This window comes from Maniola hyperantus, chromosome Z, assembly GCF_902806685.2.
Source record: "Maniola hyperantus chromosome Z, iAphHyp1.2, whole genome shotgun sequence".
In the NCBI taxonomy this organism is placed as follows: domain Eukaryota; kingdom Metazoa; phylum Arthropoda; class Insecta; order Lepidoptera; family Nymphalidae; genus Maniola; species Maniola hyperantus.
Genome location: NC_048564.1, coordinates 14,228,665 through 14,248,574, shown reverse-complemented (window position 1 = coordinate 14,248,574; position 19,910 = coordinate 14,228,665). Strand labels below are relative to the sequence as shown.

The 19,910-nt window shown below is 37.8% G+C and overlaps 1 protein-coding gene across 1 annotated transcript; it reads left to right on the top strand.

Moving 5' to 3' along the window:
• The first annotated feature begins 673 nt into the window (after positions 1-673).
• LOC117995884 (UDP-N-acetylglucosamine--peptide N-acetylglucosaminyltransferase 110 kDa subunit-like) lies at positions 674-17,858 on the top strand. Its single transcript, XM_069508639.1, has 8 exons — positions 674-1,531; positions 9,118-9,512; positions 10,723-11,954; positions 12,033-12,324; positions 12,903-13,083; positions 14,039-14,143; positions 16,558-16,746; positions 17,689-17,858. Exons 1-7 carry the CDS (start codon positions 1,416-1,418, stop codon positions 16,709-16,711), a joined length of 2,475 nt encoding a protein of 824 aa, XP_069364740.1. The 5' UTR covers positions 674-1,415; the 3' UTR covers positions 16,712-16,746; positions 17,689-17,858.
• Positions 17,859-19,910: the final 2,052 nt, after the last annotated feature.

The window sequence follows — 19,910 nt, the reverse complement described above, 5'->3', positions numbered from 1 at the left end:
GCGTACCGTAAATGCCCATTTTTATTAGACGTAAAACACTTTACGACAGTTTCAAAACTTTTACTACAGGAACATTATTGTAATAAGCTAGGTGATGGCGTAAACGCGTTCGATTGAACGAGTAATAAATAGCTGGTATTTCATTAAACTCATCTAACAGCTGGTTTTCCAATGCCTCGTGTGAAATAGTTTTATATTTGTCGGATCTATTTTTAAAAGTTTGTGTTTTAAATAAAAATGTCGGACTGATTAAAAGGCGGGTGTCGTGGTAAATAGATTTTGTCGTAAAATAGTCTCGCGGTTTGTATCATAAGCGTGAGATTACATTAGCGAAATGCAATAAATGTAATGGTGTCAATCCTGATGTTTCTCTAAGCTAAATTTTCGACCAACCAGAACCACGTGAGTACAGCCAGGATCAGCTATATATTTTAATATTACTTAAAATGCACATAATTCCAATAAGTTAGAAATGCGTGCCCCAAAATGTGTGACCCCAAAATGCCTGGGGGGTGCATGGTTTCGAACCCTCTTAATAGAAAACTCACACACAACAAATTGCATCATATGGAAGAAAAGGTGATAACAATTTACCATAGTATCTAGGTACACCATAAATATTATTTAAATAAGTTAGTTTAGTACTCGTACGCGTACTCATCAAAAAACCGGCCAAGTGCGAGTCAGACTTGCACACCGGGGATTCCTTACTACAATCGTATTTTTTCGACATTTTGCACGATAAATCTAAAACATTCATGAATAACATTTAGAAAAATAAATTAAAATCTGTTTTAGAATTTACAGGTCACGCCTTTTCATATGATGCCCCATTTGGTATATTAATCTTACTTTGAAAGTAGAAAATACTAGTTATTTGTTCATGAACCCATTTTTATTTATTTTTTGTGATGTAACCACAAATTCACGGTTTTCGGATTTTTTCTCTTACGTATGCTACAAGACTTACCTACCTACCAAATTTGATGATTATAGGTCAAAGGGAAGTACTCTATAGGTTTCTTGAGAGACAGACAGACAACAAAGTGATCCTATAAGGGTTCCGTTTCTCCTTTTGAGGTATGCGGGACGTAGGAGCCCGCGGGCCAAGGTGATGTGGTGTGCGAGTTTTCCGCCCAAGCGGGATTACGGGTCTATTAGTCTTGGCTTCCTTATCCGGGTTGAGCGCAGGGCAACTTTGTACCCTAGTGATGATCTTTAAGTCGGAGTTCCACCGGCTAGGGCCCGCCATCTATCTCGGTAGCCAAGTTCATTTACAGGTGGCATAATATGAGTAACTAGCCTTACGGCGGGCTCGGACGAAGGTCGCGGCTTGCGTCGTCGGCGGCGCGGGCGCGTCGGGTCGCCCTCGGAGTTTCAGTACCGTCGCGCGTCTCTCCGGACATGTTCGTAATATGGAATACCAATGTGTGGTCGTGTACACTGTCATCAACATCGCGCCGCCGCGGCCCGCGCAGTCTGCTGACGTCTCCAGCGGCTGCGTTGACTGGATTAAAAATAAAATCAAAAGGTCAGTTTTTCAAGGCAAAATTTTTATTTTTTGCTCTCATCATCATCACCATCAACCCATCGCCAGCTCACTACTGACCACGGATTTTCTCTCAGAATGAAGAGAGGCTTGGCCATAGTCCACCACGCTGGCCAAGTGTGAATTGGCAAACTTCACATGCCTTTGTAAACATTATGGCGAACTCTCAGGCATGCTAGTTTCCTCACGATGTTTTACTTCACCGTTAAAGCAAGTGATATTATTTACCTAACTCCAAAAAGTGAAAGGTGTGGGCCCAGGATCAAACCCCCGACACTACATTTCACCGATTACCTACCTATGCCAATATTCTTTTATCAAACAAAAGTTTTTCTATGTTTTTTAAAGTATTGAATTAATTAATTAATATTATTAATTGAAGTAATAAAATATGTATAGATCATGTATATTCCGTAGAATTCACGAGATAATCTGGAATCGGTTGATGTTAAACTAAGGCGGAATCTGCCGCCCGCCCTACAGACACGAGGGGCTACGAATTAATTAAAATGACTGCTAGCAAATATTTGCAGCAATTCTCGGTTTAAAAACTTGATTCATTTTAATATCTACAAATATTTGCAGGAATTAGATTTCTTGGTTTAAAAACATGATTCACAAAAATTTAAGGAAAAGTAAAGTAAAAGTACGGTGCGGATTTGCAGACGCGTTCTGATTTTATTTTATTTAGAGGTACGGAACCCTAAAAATAACTTTGGTACCTACTTGCTTTTCCTTAATTTTTGATTCAGTGATTTCAGGCATTCCCCTGAAACGGACGTGTGACCTCATTCCGTCAATAACGTTCCAGTTCACGAAGTTCGACATAATAAGTAACATAACCTTTCTATTGACGTGAGCGATTATCGAATACTGTTTACTATGGAGCATTAATAATGTACCTAACAAATACTGGGAAAAAGCCGGCAAAAGCTTTCTACAAGCCATATAAGCATTATGAATTACAAGATGATGCCCGCGACTTCGTCCACGTGGAGTTAGATTTCTTAAAAATCCCGTGGGAACTCTTTGATATTCTGGGATAAAAAGCCTGTCACTCTCCAGGTCTTTATCTATCCCCATTTAAAAAATCACGTCAATCCGTTGCACCGTTGCGACGATTGAAGGACAAACCAACAAACCAACAAACAAACACACTTTCGCATTTATAATAAGGGTAGGTACTTAACTACTTATGATGGAGTATAGCTTTTAAAGTTGATAAATAAATCTTTAAATAAAAAAACATACAGTCGAGTTGATAACCTCCTCCTTTTTTTGAAGTCGGTTAAAATAATATGAATCGACAAAATATATATACGAGCATAAGGCAGTGGTCCGACCGCCGCCGGCGAGAAAACGACTAACTATCGGCGATATTCCGTGTAAACGAAAGAGATGCATATATCAAAAGTTGCTCTCAGACTGTTCACGCTGCCGGCGAGGACTCGCTTTAATAGTTTTGTCGATGAGCGACGAGCTTTCAGAAATAAACTCGCTCAGCGATAGTCGTTCAGCGACGCTCGCTCGCTTGAACACGTGTAACGCGCGCGCAGGTTTGCACAGGACTGAGCGACCGAGGGCGAATGGCGCGAGTAATCGTTCGTCGCACTTGCACATTCTCTCATAGCCCGGCGACAAAACTATCGAAACATCATACTCGCTTCCCGCTGATCGCCAACTCGTTTAAGTTTCTAGTTCTACTCGTTTCTCGTTCATCGTCGGCGCGGCGGTCGGACCACTGCCTGAGATATCGCTTCCGAAAAACTGCACCAAATTGGATAATTCTTTTTTTGTTGTGTTTGTAATTGTCAGGACAAGGTTTGTATAAAAGAACAAACAGGGTTATAAGGGTTTCTTTTTTTATTTGAGGTACGGAACCCTAAAAAGTATTCAGCCGTGGCTGTGCCACTAAGCGATTAAGCGTTTCGGTACGATGCCGTATAGAAACCGAAGGGGCTTGGGTTTAATAAAAACTGCCATACCCCTTCCAGATTAGCCCGCTTTCGTCTTAGACAGCATCACTTACCATCACGTATGATTGCAATTAAGGGCTAAGTAACTTGTATCTGAATAAAAAAAATAAAAAAATATATTAGAGCTGTAAAGTTGCTAAGCACAGATAGGTATATAAACTTGTAACCGCTACGTATTATACTCAGATTTTGAACTTTCGAAAACAAAAATCATATATATGTTTATGTACTACACTGATTTTGTTTTCGAAAGTGGAGGTATGCCTCCACAAAATTAAAAGTGAGACTCAAAAAAAAACGTTGGCATACCCTCTTAAGGATGCCTGTCCACTGCTGCGGAGCTAGGTAGTGAAGCGCAGCGAAAAATTGTTGCGGAGTGGAGTTGCGGACTGTACCTGTCCATAGACGCGAAACTAGGAAGCGGACCGGAGCCACAAAGTAATGCGGTGTAGAGTTGCGGACTGTGTTTTATGTTTTTCGATATGCGGAGCCTAGCTCCACTCCGCTTCTCTGCTCTGCTTCCCTGTTCCGTTTATCCACTCCGCGTTAAAATATATGATTTTTAAAACTAGTCCGCAAATCCTTGTCCACTGAAGCAGAGCGTGAGTTTTATGGAATTCTATTGGTTAATATTTGCACAGCTCCTCTCTACTGCGACTAGTGGACAGGCAGCTTAACTGGGACCTTTTCAGTTTTACGAGTTGAATGTCCCACTTCTTTACTGCTCAATTTCTATATTTACTGATAATATTGTTTTAGAGTACGACCACAGGATTTGACTCTATGATTTAATTATTAATGCGCTGGAACCATGTCTCATTAACATCTAAATGACGTCATTTTGATGTCAGCTGAAATAAAAATATACCATCAGCTGGAAACTTCAGTCTAGTACTGACGTAACTAAAATGGCGGCCACGCGCATTATCAATTTGCGGTACTTATACTCTAATATTTAGTTGCAACCTAAAAATCAGTCATTCACCTAGTTATTGACTTGGGTCAACGTTGATTACTCAGCACAATCGATGCGCAACTAGGTCACACTGTTTCACGATTCGGTTATGCAACACGAAGAAAAGAGATAGAAATTAGATATCTCAGTATAATCATTCCGAACCAGCTGGTAGAACTCTGACATAATATCATAAGTGGCACAAGTTGTCCTACATGATATGAATATAATATTTCTTTTTATAGGTAATATAATGTGTTTCAGTATGTTTATACTACTAGTCTAAATATATAAAAGGATTGACTGACTGACTGATCTATCAACGCACAGCTTAAACTACTGGACGGATCGGGCTGAAATTTGGCATCAGATAGCTATTATGACGAAGGCATCCGCTAAGGATATATCGCTAAGGCTAATATGCTATCTCTCTGAACGAAAGAAATGAATTTCTGTGGAAAATTAGTAAATACTAAAAATTAAACTTTGAGATAAATCTATATTTTACTAGCTTATGCTCGCGACTTCGCGTCCGCGTGGACTACACAAATTTCAAACCACTATTTCACCCCCTTAGGGGTTGAATTTTTAAAAATCCTTTCTTAGCGGATGCCTACGTCATAATAGCTATCTTCATGCCAAATTTCAGCCCGATCCGTCCAGTAGTTTGAGCTCTGCGTTGATAGATCAGTCAGTCAGTCGGTCAGTCAATCAGTCACCTTTTCCTTTTATATATTTTCATTTCATTCCATTCCATTTAGTTTCATTTCATTGATAAGAAACCTTTTGAACTGGCCATTCACTTTGTGAACTTATAGATCGGAAACTTCAATGAACCTTTTGATTGATTCTATTTGAAGCATTATTTACACTTACAATATTGGTTTCGATTGGAAAAGGAAACCTTGTGTACATTACTTAAATAAATAAGTACAAGTTTATTGAATCTGATTGAAGTTTCCATTCCAATCTTATTGAACAATTTTATTTATTTATAAACCTACCATCAGTAACCATCATAATATTATACCTAAGTCGTTTGTATAAAATCATAGATAGTTAATTAATAGTTAGAAGGAGATATTATCTGTGTTATATATACAAGAAAAAGCCGATTGACTGACTGACTGACTGATCAATCAACGCACAGCTAAAACTACTGGACACACCGGGCTGAAATTTGGCATTTTGGCATTGAAAACAGGGGTTTGAAATTTGTGTAGTCCACGGGGACGAAGTCGCGGGAATAAGCTAGTTTCATGCAAAAAGTTACTACAGAGATACGATGAAAGCCCAAAATCCGCTTAACGACTTTTGTTTAACTTTATATTTTTCGAAGCTTTTTGTAGTTTTTCCTTATTTTATAAAAGCTGAAACTTTCTCCGCGCATTATCCTAACACATCGAGGAACGATCAGCGACTATGAAGCTTGGATGTGACTTTGGCAGAAACAGACAAAGGTGTATAAAACTTTTCGTCAAAGTATAAAGTGCGTGACGTTATTTCTAACTAGCTGATGCCCGCGTGGAATTAGGACTTTTAAAATCCCGTGGGAACTCTTTGATTTTCCGGGATAAAAAGCCCACTCACTCACAAGTCACTCACTCACAAGTCACTCACTCACAAGTCACTCTCCAGGTCTTTATCTATACCCATATAAAAAATCACGTCAATCCATTGCACTGTTGCGACGTGATACACCTTTGTTACCTGTTATCTGCCCCGATCATCCTTACTTCATAGTCGCTGTCATAGTCATTCCTACCTATGTAGGGGACAATACGAATAGAAACTTGCAGCTTTTATAAAATAATGAACGCATGGCTCTCACGGGCTCTTACTCCAATATCATTATTCACATTATCAGATTTATATTCATATATTCATACACTCAAGTGTCATTAAAATTCGCTTTATAGTCAAAGTACAAAGTGGAATGTAATTTTTTATAATGATAATATCTGAGTGGCTCCTCGTTCTGTCAAAGCAATTTTTTCGGGTTCCGGACCTCAAAAGGAAAAGCGGAACCCTTATAGTATCACTTTGTTGTCTGTCTGCCTGTCTATAAACCTACAGGGTACCTACTTCCCGTTGATCTAGAAGAAATTTAGCAGGTAGGTATAGGTATTATAGCAGACATAAGGGGAAAATCTGAAAACCGTGAATTTGTGGTTTCATCACACAAAAAAATATTGTGGTCATGAACTAATTATTAGTATTTTCAATTATCAAAGTAAGATATCAAGTGGGGTATCATATGAAAGGGCTTCGCCTGTGGATTCTAAAACACATTTTTATTTATTTTTATAAATGACAGTTTTTTATTTATCGTGCAAAATGTCGAAAAAATACTACTGTACTAGTAAAACCTCGGTGCGCGAGCCTGACTCGCACGGGTTTTTTTATTACAGAAAAATAATTACCAAAAGCTTCTTTATATTGTTGATTCTGTATAAAAGTTTTCTTACAAAGTGTTTGAAGCCTTTGTAAGTATTAATAAGGGTCAGTCGCCTCTTGATGACCTGTTGGGTGCAGTGATGAGCATTGTGGTTATGAGTTTGATTCCCGGCAGAGGCGATTTGGAAAATTAATTTATATTTCTCTGTATTATTTAATTATTCTATTCTATTGTTAATCTCCATAATAATCTATACAAATTTATGCTTATAAATAAAAATGAAGTGTCTGTCTGTAATTTCGAAATAACTACCGCATAATATTATCGTTTTTAAAATTACCTACACGTTTTAAATTTTTTGTCTGTCTCTCTGTTTGAACGGGCTGATCTTCGGGACAGCTGAACCTATTGTGACGGGACTTTCACAGACAAATAGAGGATTAACCAAGGAGTAACATTGGCAAATTTTTTATATACTTTCAAAAAGGAGGAGTTGTGTTTGTCTACGTAATTAGAATTTGAGTATTTTTTTAATTGATAGAGAAAATTTGTGACATTGCACCATAAAAAATTTGGATTTCAACTACTCAATCCTGATGCTGTACGCGACCTGGCCACAAAAATTTATGGGATTTAGCAACTGTCGGTTATAATTGATGTTGGAGGTACCTACTTAGTGGTAAATACTAGACTTAAGCCGAACCGATCTCTATAATCTCTATAATATAAAAATGAATCACTAAATGTGTTGGTCATCGCAAATCTCGAGAACAGCTGAACCGATTTCGCTAATTCTTTTTTTATAATATTCTTTGAAGTACGAGGATGGTTCTTACGGAGAGAAAAATTTAAAAAATTGCCTGAAAAAGAATCGACTGTTAGACGGTACAAAGTTCGCCGGGGCAGCTAGTAAACTATAAAAACAAAATATAAAACTAAATATAAGTAATGAAGCTCCAGTAAATATTTTCATAATGTAGTAAAAACTGTATCAAACAAGAAACATACGGCTATTTTACTGCCAGGAAATATTTATTTTATTAGGTACATAGTTATGGCGCTCTTGGTACTCGTTTCTTAAAATGAAATAAACAGAATTGTAAACGAACTATTACAGTGAGATACAGTGAACTATTTCAAACAATATGATGATGGATATATCATAACATGCTACATCACCGAAAGCTTTGTTAGGGTGTCTCCACACATATTCGGATCGACAGATCGAAGTTTGCGTAATAATTATTATCACCACTATATCTTACAAATCCAACAACCGACAATCGAAAAGAGTAATTTATTACCACAGATATTATGTCCAGATATGCAACTAGCGTGGCCCCCTCAGTCCCTTTCGCTCAAGCAGAGGTACTTACTTGTGAAATGTTATTCTGTCTATTTTACGTTCGCTTCGCTTATTGTAGCCTAGTATACTGCAACCCACCATTGAACAATAACTTCAAAAACAAAAAAACAACAAAACAAATTAATTATTTCTTTAAAATACTTGAGTCAACATAACCTCACTTCACGTTGTTTGCGAAAGTCTCGCGTACAAATACATTTTGGCAAACAAAAAAAGTGGCCACGGTGATAAGGACAAAACATAATCATTTTGTCACGTTCTAATAAGGGCTTAAATGCATTTAGCTATCTTGTCGCTTTAAGTGTCACAATAGGGCTACTTCTAATAGTCCTTGTTCTGAGTTTATTACCTATTTTAAACAAAGAACTTCCATGTACGTTTTTGAATAAATCATTTGACTTTGACTTTGACATTTTTTAGCGCACCCAGCTTGAATTTTACGTGATTTGAATGTACAATCTGTGCTAAACATGACTCAAGTATTAAGTATGATTTATTTCATAACTAGATGATGCCAGTGACCGCTTACATCCCGGAGACGCTTATGCTCGCGACTTCGTCCGCGTGGACAACACTTTGAAACCCCTATTTCACCCCTTAGGGGTTGAATTTTCAAAAATTCTTTCTTAGCGGATGTTTACGTCATAATAACTAACTGCCTGCCAAATTTCAGCCCGATCCGTCCAGTAGTTTGAGCTGTGCGTTGATACATCAGTCAGTCAGTCAGTCACCTTTTCCTTTTATATATTAAGATTTAGAAGAAGTAAATCGCACTAATTAAACTAGTACATCTGAGCGACCACTATGGCTAGTTAATGTATAAAATGTGTACGACAAAGTGTGTAGATGCCATAATGTTGTTTATTTTTGCAGAGCGGTAGCAGTGTATCTGCAATCACTGAAGCTGACGCCGAGCAGCGGTGTCGTGCGCGGGAACTTGGCATGCCTCTACTACAAGCAAGGTTTCATCGACCTCGCCATTGACACCTACAGACAAGCTATCGAACTCCAACCCAATTTCCCGGACGCGTACTGCAATCTTGCCAACGCTCTCAAAGAAAAAGGCCGCGTGAATGAAGCCGAGGAATGCTACAACAAGGCCCTGCACTTGTGCCCGGCTCATGTCGATACGCTTAATAATCTTGGAAACGTCAAAAGAGAACAAGGAAAAATTGAAGAGGCTACTCGATTGTACTTAAAGGCTTTGGAGGTGTTTCCCAACTTTGCCGCGACTCATAGCAACTTAGCGTCACTTTTGCAACAGCAGGGTAAGGTTTTTTTTTTGAAATTCAAAACATACAAGTTAGCTCTTGCAATCTCACCTGGTGGTAATTGGTATGGCAGTTTTTATTAAAACCATGCCCCCTTTCTACACGGTATCGTACCGGAACGCTAAATCGCTTGGCGGCACGGCTTTGCCTGTAGGATTAACTATAATGTAGGTAGGATATGATAGGATAATGGATTGCTTCATTAAATCAGGTTAGCTGTAATAAAATTAAAGGTAAAACGTTGCTTAATTGAAAATAATTGAGGAGATTACACAAAATAATGGCTATGCCAATCAGCGAAAACCTACGACTTATTTATTGATAGTTAATAAAATACTTGCGTTGGTTTGTAATAATTAATTAAATTAAAGCTTAGTTAAGTAGGTAATCCTTGAAAAAGCCGTATAAATAATACAGATTAACTGCTGAAAGGTCTGTTGGTTGCTAACTGACGCATACGCTTAGTGCTTCCTGCGGTTGCTATAATTAGCTGCGAACGTGCTCTGTGGTTTTCAGAGTTCCGTACGAGGTGCGTAATGAAAAAAAAAAGATTTCTATAGGGTAACTTATGGCTGCGTTTTCATCCGCGTGGACTACACATTCTTCATAGCTTTTCTTTTTCTCAGGGGTTGAATTTTAAAAAATCCTTTCTTGGCAGATGTCTATGTCTTGATCTGCACGCCGAACTTATACGTTCAAACACAATGATCCAGACAAAAATCCTTCAAGGTTCCTCCCAGTGTTGGGGAAAATACGCAGAGAATCTTTCAGCTTTTATAAAATAACGAAGGTATGGCACGCACTGGCTCTCTCTCTATACTAATAATAATGCTCGTAAAGATTAGCGCCATGTGGAGTGTTGACTCAGCGATTATTATTGTACCGATGAGTGTATCTGTTCACGGTCTTATTGCGAGTATAGTACGCGACAGGTCAAGATGGCATACGGGGAGGGAACGCCTCCCACACCCGCACTGCGCCCGCGCTAGCCCGGTGCGGGTGGGGCTCGGACTATAGTTTTAACTAGCTTATTCCCGCGACTTCGTTCATGTGGCCAATACAAATTTCAAACCCCTATTTTACCCCCTTCGACAGATAAATAATGAAGACGTGATCCAATAAGGGTTCCTTTTTCCTTTTGGGGTACGGTGCCCTAAAAAGAGTATAAATCATAACATGCTGGAAATGATTGTTGTTTTTGTTACAGGCAAACTTGAAGAAGCTTTGTTCCACTACAAGCAAGCCATAAGCATACAACCGAAATTCGCTGACGCGTACAGTAACATGGGAAACACTCTGAGAGAAATGCAAGATACGAATGGAGCTCTTTTGTGTTTCAAAAAGGCTATAGAAATAAATCCGCTATTTGCAGACGCTCACTGTAATCTAGCTAGTATTTATAAAGATCTAGGTAACATATGCGATGCTATTCAGTCATACAAAATGGCGTTGCATATAAAACCAGATTTCCCTGACGCCTATTGCAATTTAGCACATTGTTTACAAATAGTGTGTAACTGGGATAACTATGAGGAGCGAATGTACAACATCATTTCTATAGTTGAAGACCAGTTGTCGAATAGTGATAAGTTGTGTTCTGTACATCCCCATCATTCCATCCTTTATCCATTGTCAAACAGAGCAAGAAGAGAAATCGCTGCACGTCATGCTCATTTGTACCTAGAAAAGGCTATAATGTGCAATAATACTATATTTAGACATTCGAATAAGCTGAAAGGACGTTTGCGAATTGGCTACGTTAGCAGTGACTTTGGTAATCATCCGACTTCTCACCTAATGCAGTCGATTCCGGGAATGCATCGTCGAGAGAATGTTGAAGTTTTCTGTTATTCTCTAAACCCAGACGATGGAACCACATTCCGTAGTAAAATAGAAAAGGAATCAGAACATTTTGTTGATTTATCTCATGTAAAGTGTTACGTTAAAGCCGCCAAAATAATAAATAGTGATAATATTAATATTTTAATTAACATGAATGGGTATACAAAGGGTGCAAGAAACGAAATATTTGCTATGAAACCTGCACCGATACAAGTGATGTGGCTTGGCTATCCAGGCACAAGTGGTGCTGAATATATTGACTATTTTATAACAGACGAGACATCAAGTTCGAAATCGACATCAGCGAATTTCAGTGAAAAGTTTGCGTTCATGCCACACACTTACTTTATTGGTGATCATAAACAAATGTTCCCACATTTGGAACAACGATATAATGTAAAAGACGAAAAAAACCTCAGTGAAAATATAGCTGTGGTCAACGCAGCAAAGAATGTTGATATGAATGCTCTTTTTGGGGTGAAATATTATAATCATGTTATATCTTATGAAAACTTGGAACCAATTAATGTAGTTGTAAGCGAAATAGACATTCCTAGATATGTTTTTGAAGTGACAATAAAGTATGAGCAGAAACAGGTAAATAATATTAAAATCTAATAGATTACACAGTAGCACATCACGTACTTAACTTTAATTGTGTTTTTCATATTACAGGTATATATAAATAATATATTAGTCGATAATGGCGTGTGTCTAAATCATCGAAACAAAAAGATATCTTCAGGGGAAGAAGTTTACGATAATATTATATTTACTTCAAGAAGACAGTATGGTCTCCCAGAAGATGCTATAGTTTTTTGTAATTTTAACCAATTATACAAAATGGATCCAGTAATGATGGCGGTATGGGTAAATATTTTGAAAAAGGTGCCAAATAGTGTTCTTTGGCTCTTAACATTTCCAAGTGCAGGAGAACCAAATCTACAAAAATATATCCGCAATTTAGGTAATTCACTTATCTTTGCTTTTAAACTAGTAGAGAGACGCAAGTCCACCCACACATGGACTACTGCTCACACCTTTGGGCCGGAGTACCCCAGTACCAACTCCTTCCATTTGATTGGATCCAAAGGCGGGCTATTTGACTTGTGGACGATCCCAAACTAAACGGCTCGTTGGAAAGCCTGGAGCACCGCAGAGACGAAAGTTCTATGTGTGTTCTATCGCCTTTATAATGGGAAGTGCTTTGACCTCATTCCACCCTCCTTTTTCTACAACCGCACCACGCGCACCGTAAGCAATTTTACCCTCACCACCTGGGTGTCTGGTGCACTTCGACCCCCCTTTGGGCCAGACCATTTTTTCCACGTACTTGTACAGTGTGGAATCAACTACTGGGATTATTCAAGGGGCGGACCAACAAATTCCTGAAAGGCCGGCAGTGCATCGGCAGTTCCTCTGGTGCTGCAAATGTTCATGGGCGGCGGTAATTACTTAACATTAGGTGACTTCGCCTGCTCGTTTGCTCGCTATCTCTATTTAAAAAAAGATAGAAAAACTAATAATAAGCTGAATATGTTTTAGGTCTACCTGATAGTCGAATTGTATTTTCAAGAATTGCCTGCAAAGAGGAACATGTACGGAGAGGGCAACTTGCTGATATTTGCTTGGATACGCCTCTATGTAATGGACACACAACTACTATGGATATTTTGTGGACCGGCACACCCGTAGTTACCTTACCTGGGGAAACACTAGCCTCTAGGTCATTAATGATTTGATAATATCTTTTTAGAGTTCCGTAAAAGGAAAAAAGGAACCCTTATAGGATCACTTTATTGTCTCTCTGTCCGTCACATCTGTCAAGAAAACCTATAATAATGAAATTTGGTAGGTCTTATAGCACAAGTAAAGGAATAAATCCGAAAACTGTGAATTTGTGGTTACATCACAAAAAATTATTAAAATGTGCTCACGAACAAATAATTAGTATTTTTTAATGTTCAAAGTAAGATAACTATGCCAAGTGGGATATCTTATGAAAGGGCTTTACTTTTACATACTGAAACAGATTTTTATTTATTTTTATGCATAACAGTTTTTGATTTATTGTGCAAAATGTCGAAAAAATACGACTGTAGTACGGAACCCTCAGTGCGCGAGTCTGACACGCATTTGACCGGTTTTTTTTTATATTCTATTACAAGCTACCCCTGTACTGTGATCTCATCTGATAGTAAGTGATGATGCAATCTAAAATGGTAGCGGGCTAACTTGATAACGATGTGCTAGTTTCTCTTAAATGCAACTATTAATCTGACTGACTGATGTATCAACGCACAACTCAAACTATTGGATGGATTGGGCTGAAATTTGGCATGCAAATAGCTATTATGACGTAGACATACTCTAAGAAATGATTTTTTTAAATTCAATCCCCAAGAGGGTGAAATGCTGTTTGAAATTTTTGTAGTCCACGCGGAGAAAGTCACGAGTTAATTTATATTACATACATAACATTAGGTAGAATAGAATAGAATAGAATGGTTTTTTTATTCATGTAAACTTTTTACAAGTGCTTATGAATAGTCAGGTAGTTTTAATTTACCACTGGTTCGGAATGCCGTTCCTACCGCGAAGAACCAGCAAGAAACTCGGCGGTTGCTCTTTTTAATTTTTTACAAAACGAGGGGAATAATTTTGTATCCTTGTTTGATCAGGGTCGCCGCATCGCAACTCAGAACACTGAACTGTTCTGAGCTCATAGCAAACAATATGAAGGATTACGAAGAAATTGCGGTGAAATTGGGAACGGACTGCCAATAGTAAGAACACTTCAATAGTATGAATATATTGTATTGAATACCAATCATTTCAAGAAAACGAGTGCCAAAGTATAAGATATTTATTGAAGGGAACGAATACGTAATAAGGGAATATACAAATAGTTATATCTTAGCAAATGGTACATATCTTACCTCAAATACTAGCAGAGCGAAAAAAATATATATAATATTATAATGCCGCTATATTTTACTAATATTATTTTAAAAAGCACTGAAATCTAAATATATAAAAAGAAAAGGTGACTGACTGACTGATCTATCAACGTACAGCTCTAACTACTGGACGGATCGCGCTGAAATTTGGCATGTAGATAACTATTATGACGTAGGCATCCGCATAGAAAGGATTTTTGAAAATTCATCCCCTTAGGGGGCGAAATAGGGGCTTGAAATTTGTGTAGTCCACGCGGACGAAGTCGCGAGTATAAGCTAGTACGGTATACGTTTTAACGCAATCCGAAACAGTCTAATGAGCTAAATATAATTTTATGTGTTTCCATGGTGTTGTTTCATAATTACCATTTTTAAATTGTACATTATTGCCCTTTATTTTTTTGTTTTAATTTTGACCTATAATTTTCATAATGTATATTGTTTTAATAGTCTGTCTGTCTGTCTGTTAGCTTTTCACGGCCCAACAGTTTACACAATTTTGATGAAATTTGTTACAAAGATAGCTCCAAAGTTACATCCCGGGGAAGGATATAGGCTACTTTTTATGCTGGAAAACTAAAGAGTTCCCACGGGATTTTAAAAAACCTAAATCCACGCGGATGAAGTCGCGGGCATCATCTAGTACTTAATATGCTTTCACGCATCTTCGCGTCATCATCATCATGATAAACCCACTACCACCAAACGAGAAGGGCCATATAGTCTGCCACGCTGGCCCAATGCGGATTGGCAGACTTCACACACCTTTGAGAACATGGAGGCATGCGGGTTTCCTCACGATGTTTTCCTTCACCGTTAAAGCAAGTGTTCTTTAATTGTTTTAAAAACGCACATAACTCTGAAAAGTTAGTAGTCCGGTCCGGGATCAAACCCCCGACCTCCCGAAAAGAAAGACGCCTTAGCCACTAGGCTATCACCTATGTCTCTCGCGTAATATTTTATTGAGAATTCTATTTTGAAAATCTCGATTAGGTACGTAGGTCGTACGTAGAGTTGTACGTACCTACTACGTACATCAAAGAGAATATATTAATCAGTAGTACATTGCGCGTTCATAACAAAAAGCAGCTGTTGCGAATTCGTTACCTAGTACCTGTCATGCCAGCTACACACGTTGGCCCTGGCACTGGTCTGACTGCGCCGCGCCGGCGAGAAAACTAACTGTCGGCGATTTTCTCTCTCAAGAAACGCACAATAATTGTACATTCCGTGTAAACGAAAGAGATGCATATATCAAAAGTTGCTCTCTGACTGTTCACACTGCCGGCGACGACTCGCTTTACTAGTTTTGTCACTGAGCGACGAGCTTTCAAAAAAAAACTCGCTCAGCGATACTCGTTCAGCGATATTCGCTCGCTTGAACACGTGTAACGCGTGCGCTAGTTTGCACAGGGCGACCGCGGGCGAGCGAATGGCGCGAGTAATCGCTCGTCGCACTTGCACACTCGCTTATAGTCCGGCAACAAAACTATAGAAACTTCACATTCGCTTTCCGCTGATCGCCAACTCGTTTAAGTTTCTAGTTCTACTCGTTTCTCGTTCATCGTCGGCGGTCGAACCACTGCCTTACGCTGGCCCAAACACGGTTCGCACAACGTGTGGATCGGGAAATTAGCTTTGCCAACGTTGGGGCCAATGCTTCATGAGCCAAGGTCATTCTTGATTCACAATTTTACATTTTGTTATTTTGATAAATTAGTACATTACTGCACGAGACCGGGAAGTAAGCTTTTTCTGGTCGAGTGTGAGTTAGACGGCCGAGCCTTGGCGAGGACGTCTATGAGACGAGGCCAGATAAGCACTCCCTGTCGAGGCATGTATAATGCTTTTCTAAAAAATGAAACAAGTCATTTTTTGCTAATTCGGCCTCTGCCTTCAAATTAGAGGGGTAAGGGAGTGCACTAACATCTTAGCACCCCAAATGTCAACCTCACCTGCACGCGGTGCCCCCTGCGAATCAGCGAACGAGGATATGACGACCAAAGAATGGCGGGATAATCATTCCAAATGGCAGACCAGAGACGGGCAGCAGCGTCACTGGTGCGAAATGGCCTACAGCCCTGCGCTGACCAACCCGCCTGCCCAGCGTGGTCAGTATGGGCATTACTTCTAATGAGCAGTGCAGCAGACGTAAAATCTTAAACTATGCGTACTGGATGAAACTAAAGAGTCCCTTGGTTTACTACGGAACCTGTACTGGATTATTGCTTTTCTTTCAGTCGGAAATATATTAGAGCCAAAGTATCCCGAGCCCGTTTGACCAGCACTCTATTCGACTGTGATTTCTACGCCAATGAGTTGGAAAAGCTCTATGTAAAAATGTGGGATCTTTATGCCAATGGAAAAGCCCCGGATCATATACAGGCTTTATAATGAACAAAGGTCGCAGAATTGTTAACGTTTTAAAGGTATATTTTCATCCATTGAATACATTCATTTCATCATCATCATGGTCAACCCATCCCCGAGTCACTACAGAGCACGGGTCTCCTCTCAGAGTAAGAAGGGTTTTAGCCATAGTCTAACACGCTGGCTATGTGCGGATTGGTAGACTTCACACACCTTTGAGAACATTTTGGAGAAATCTCAGGGATACAGGTTTCTTCGCGATGTTTTTCTTCACCGTTAAAGCAAGTGATATTTAATTACTTAAAACGCACATAACTCCAAAAAGTTAGAGGTGCGTACCCGGGATCGAACCTCCGACCTCCGATTAGAAGACGGACGTCCTAACCGCTAGGCTATCACAGCTCTATTCACAGATACATTCATTTATTTGTATGTTTTGAAATGACAAAATAATGTTCCAGCTCGTGCTCGTGCCATGTAAAAAAAGGGGCATGGGTTTATTAAAAACTGCCATACCCCTTCCAGGTTATCCCGCTTACATGACTGCATTATCATTTACCACCAGGTGGGATTGCAGTCAAGGGCTAACTTGTATTTAAATAATAATAAAAAATATATAGTGTGATCAATAAGTAATTTTTCCTTTTGAAATCTTTATTTTTGAAAGTCTACCAAAGAAAGTCCATTTTTGATTATGTTGTTCAAAATAAATGGATTTTCGATGTTTCCAAGGGTGTTTTACGATTAATAAACCTAAATCCACGCCGATGAAGTCGCGGGAGTCAACTACTACAAAACATTTAACATATAGTCCGTACAAAATGACTTCTCACGCGCCATTTTAACTCTATGGGTCAACAGTCATGTCAAAGGTACGGGCTTCCTTTAAAATAAGGACTAAAATCGTGTTTTTGACATGAAATTTAACACAAAAAGTTAAAAGGGTGCGTGAGGAGTTAAATTTAGTGCGTTATACTACCTACACTTAAATCTCTTTACAGGTAACGAAACATTTTAGTCAAACAAGAGAATTTAAATAGTTTCTCCGTCCAGAGAAATGGCCAATTGAATACGAGCGTCCAGTGAAGAAACCTGTAATTGTTGTTTTTTTCTTTAAAATGTGTGTTTATGATGTTATACGAGAAATAAAAGTTGTAATTTTGTCTAGTTATTTAATACCTCTTCTTATATACACTAAAGTCTAAAATAATTTTCACTTCTCATGCTCGTAAAGTTCTGCTTTATGCTGGCTGTAAGTAGACTAAAACTGGTTTTCATGCTCTAGAGTCTAGTCACTAGTGCACAAAGTGTTTATAGGTAAACAGTATAGGCAGTTTCTTAAATACTTAGCTTTTAAAGACTTTAAAAAATTTAATAGTTATGAGGAAGCGTGTACTCACTACGGTATCGGCTCACTGGAGCATAGAAGGGAACAATGTGATATGTTGTTACTGCAAGCAATTTTAACCGGCTCAATCGATTGTCCTAGCTTACTCTCAGCCTTTTCATTTAATGCTCAACCTTTAAGAACGCGTCACACGCGCCTTCTAAATGTTCCCAAATCTAAATCAAATTATGCGCGAAATTCTATAATTCCACGCTTGGTACGTACTTATAACAATCAGTTCGCTGAGTTTGACTTATTTTACCTATCAAACAATAAATTTAAAAAGGAATTAAGAAACTATCATCGTAAAAAAAAAAAAAAAGTAGCTAACATCTAAATATGCATGCAATCATACACTCCCATTTACACACACACACACATGCACACACGCTCACACATACTCATAAGCCCACACTCACACACGCATACACACACACATACAATCATACACACACTGTTGTAATTTTATTTTATTATTGTATATACCTACATTTATTCTAACTCTATTCTGTTAAAATAGTTTAATTATAATTTTAAGTAATCTCTTTTGGCCTTCTGTTATACCTAGATTTAAATTTAAATAATAATTATGTATTTACGCTGTTGATTACTTTCAAATAAACAAAAAAAAAAAAAAAAAAAAAAAAAAAAAAAAAAAAAAAAAAAAAAAAAAAAAAAAAAAAAAACTAGCTGACCCGGCGAACTTCGTACCGCCTAACAGTAGTGTTGTTTTAAGACTTTTGCCTTCCCGGAATCCTCCACTAACACTTAAACTTAATGGTATGGTGTTAAAAGACATACAAATTATCAAATTGACTTTTAAGTATTATTACGAATCTTTTGTATGGGAATATAGAAAACTGTTGTTTTTAGATTTTTTCCCAAGTTAGCCCGCTTCCATCATAGACTGCATCGTCACTTATCACCATGTGTACTTGAATAAATAAATACATAAAGTCAGTTATCTACTTATTAAAATAAAAATAAAAACAACTGCTTGAAAAATGAGTTTATTTTTATTCTTTAATATTTTACATATTAAAATTATTAATAAGTAGTTACAAGGTAGGTACATAGAGTTGCTAATTAAGATAAAATATTTTAAGAACTATACCTTTTTTGATAAAACTACTGATATAAGTCTAAACTTCATTTTCAAAATCATCGATTGCCAATGAAATGATAGCTCGAATGAAGTTTCATGGAAATACACAATTAGTAGCAGGAAGGTTAGTACAAGTTTACACAACTCGTCAACGTGGATAGATTTCGAACATCGAAATACTATATTATAGTCAGAGTAAAACCAATAGTAAAACAGACTTAAAGGTATTTTTTTTTAAGTTTAATATTCTTTATTGTACACCAAAAAGAAAAGACACAAAAAGAAACATGTAAAAGAAGAACATACAATCAGCGGCCTTATCGCTGTGAAGCGATCTCTACCAGGCAACTAGGTTGAAGAGGATTTAAAGGCTAGTGAAACTGGGTTTAAGGTGTACGTAAGTTGTTAGGGAACATAAAGATAATAATTATAATATAAGTAATATGTATATTAATAGGCACAGAAATGCCTTAATAATAATATATAGATAAAGATATACACAGGTACATATATAATACATAATATATATACATATATTAATATATAATATAATGATAGATGAATAATAAATATACAACAATAATATTATGAGTAATATTGATGTTTTAAGTGTAGGATAATATATTTAATGATAATATAATAATGTGTCATTACATAGAAGGGTTCTGACATTTTAGATAGTGTTTATATACACGACTCTTGAAAACGTTAAGAGACGGAGCTTGTCGTAC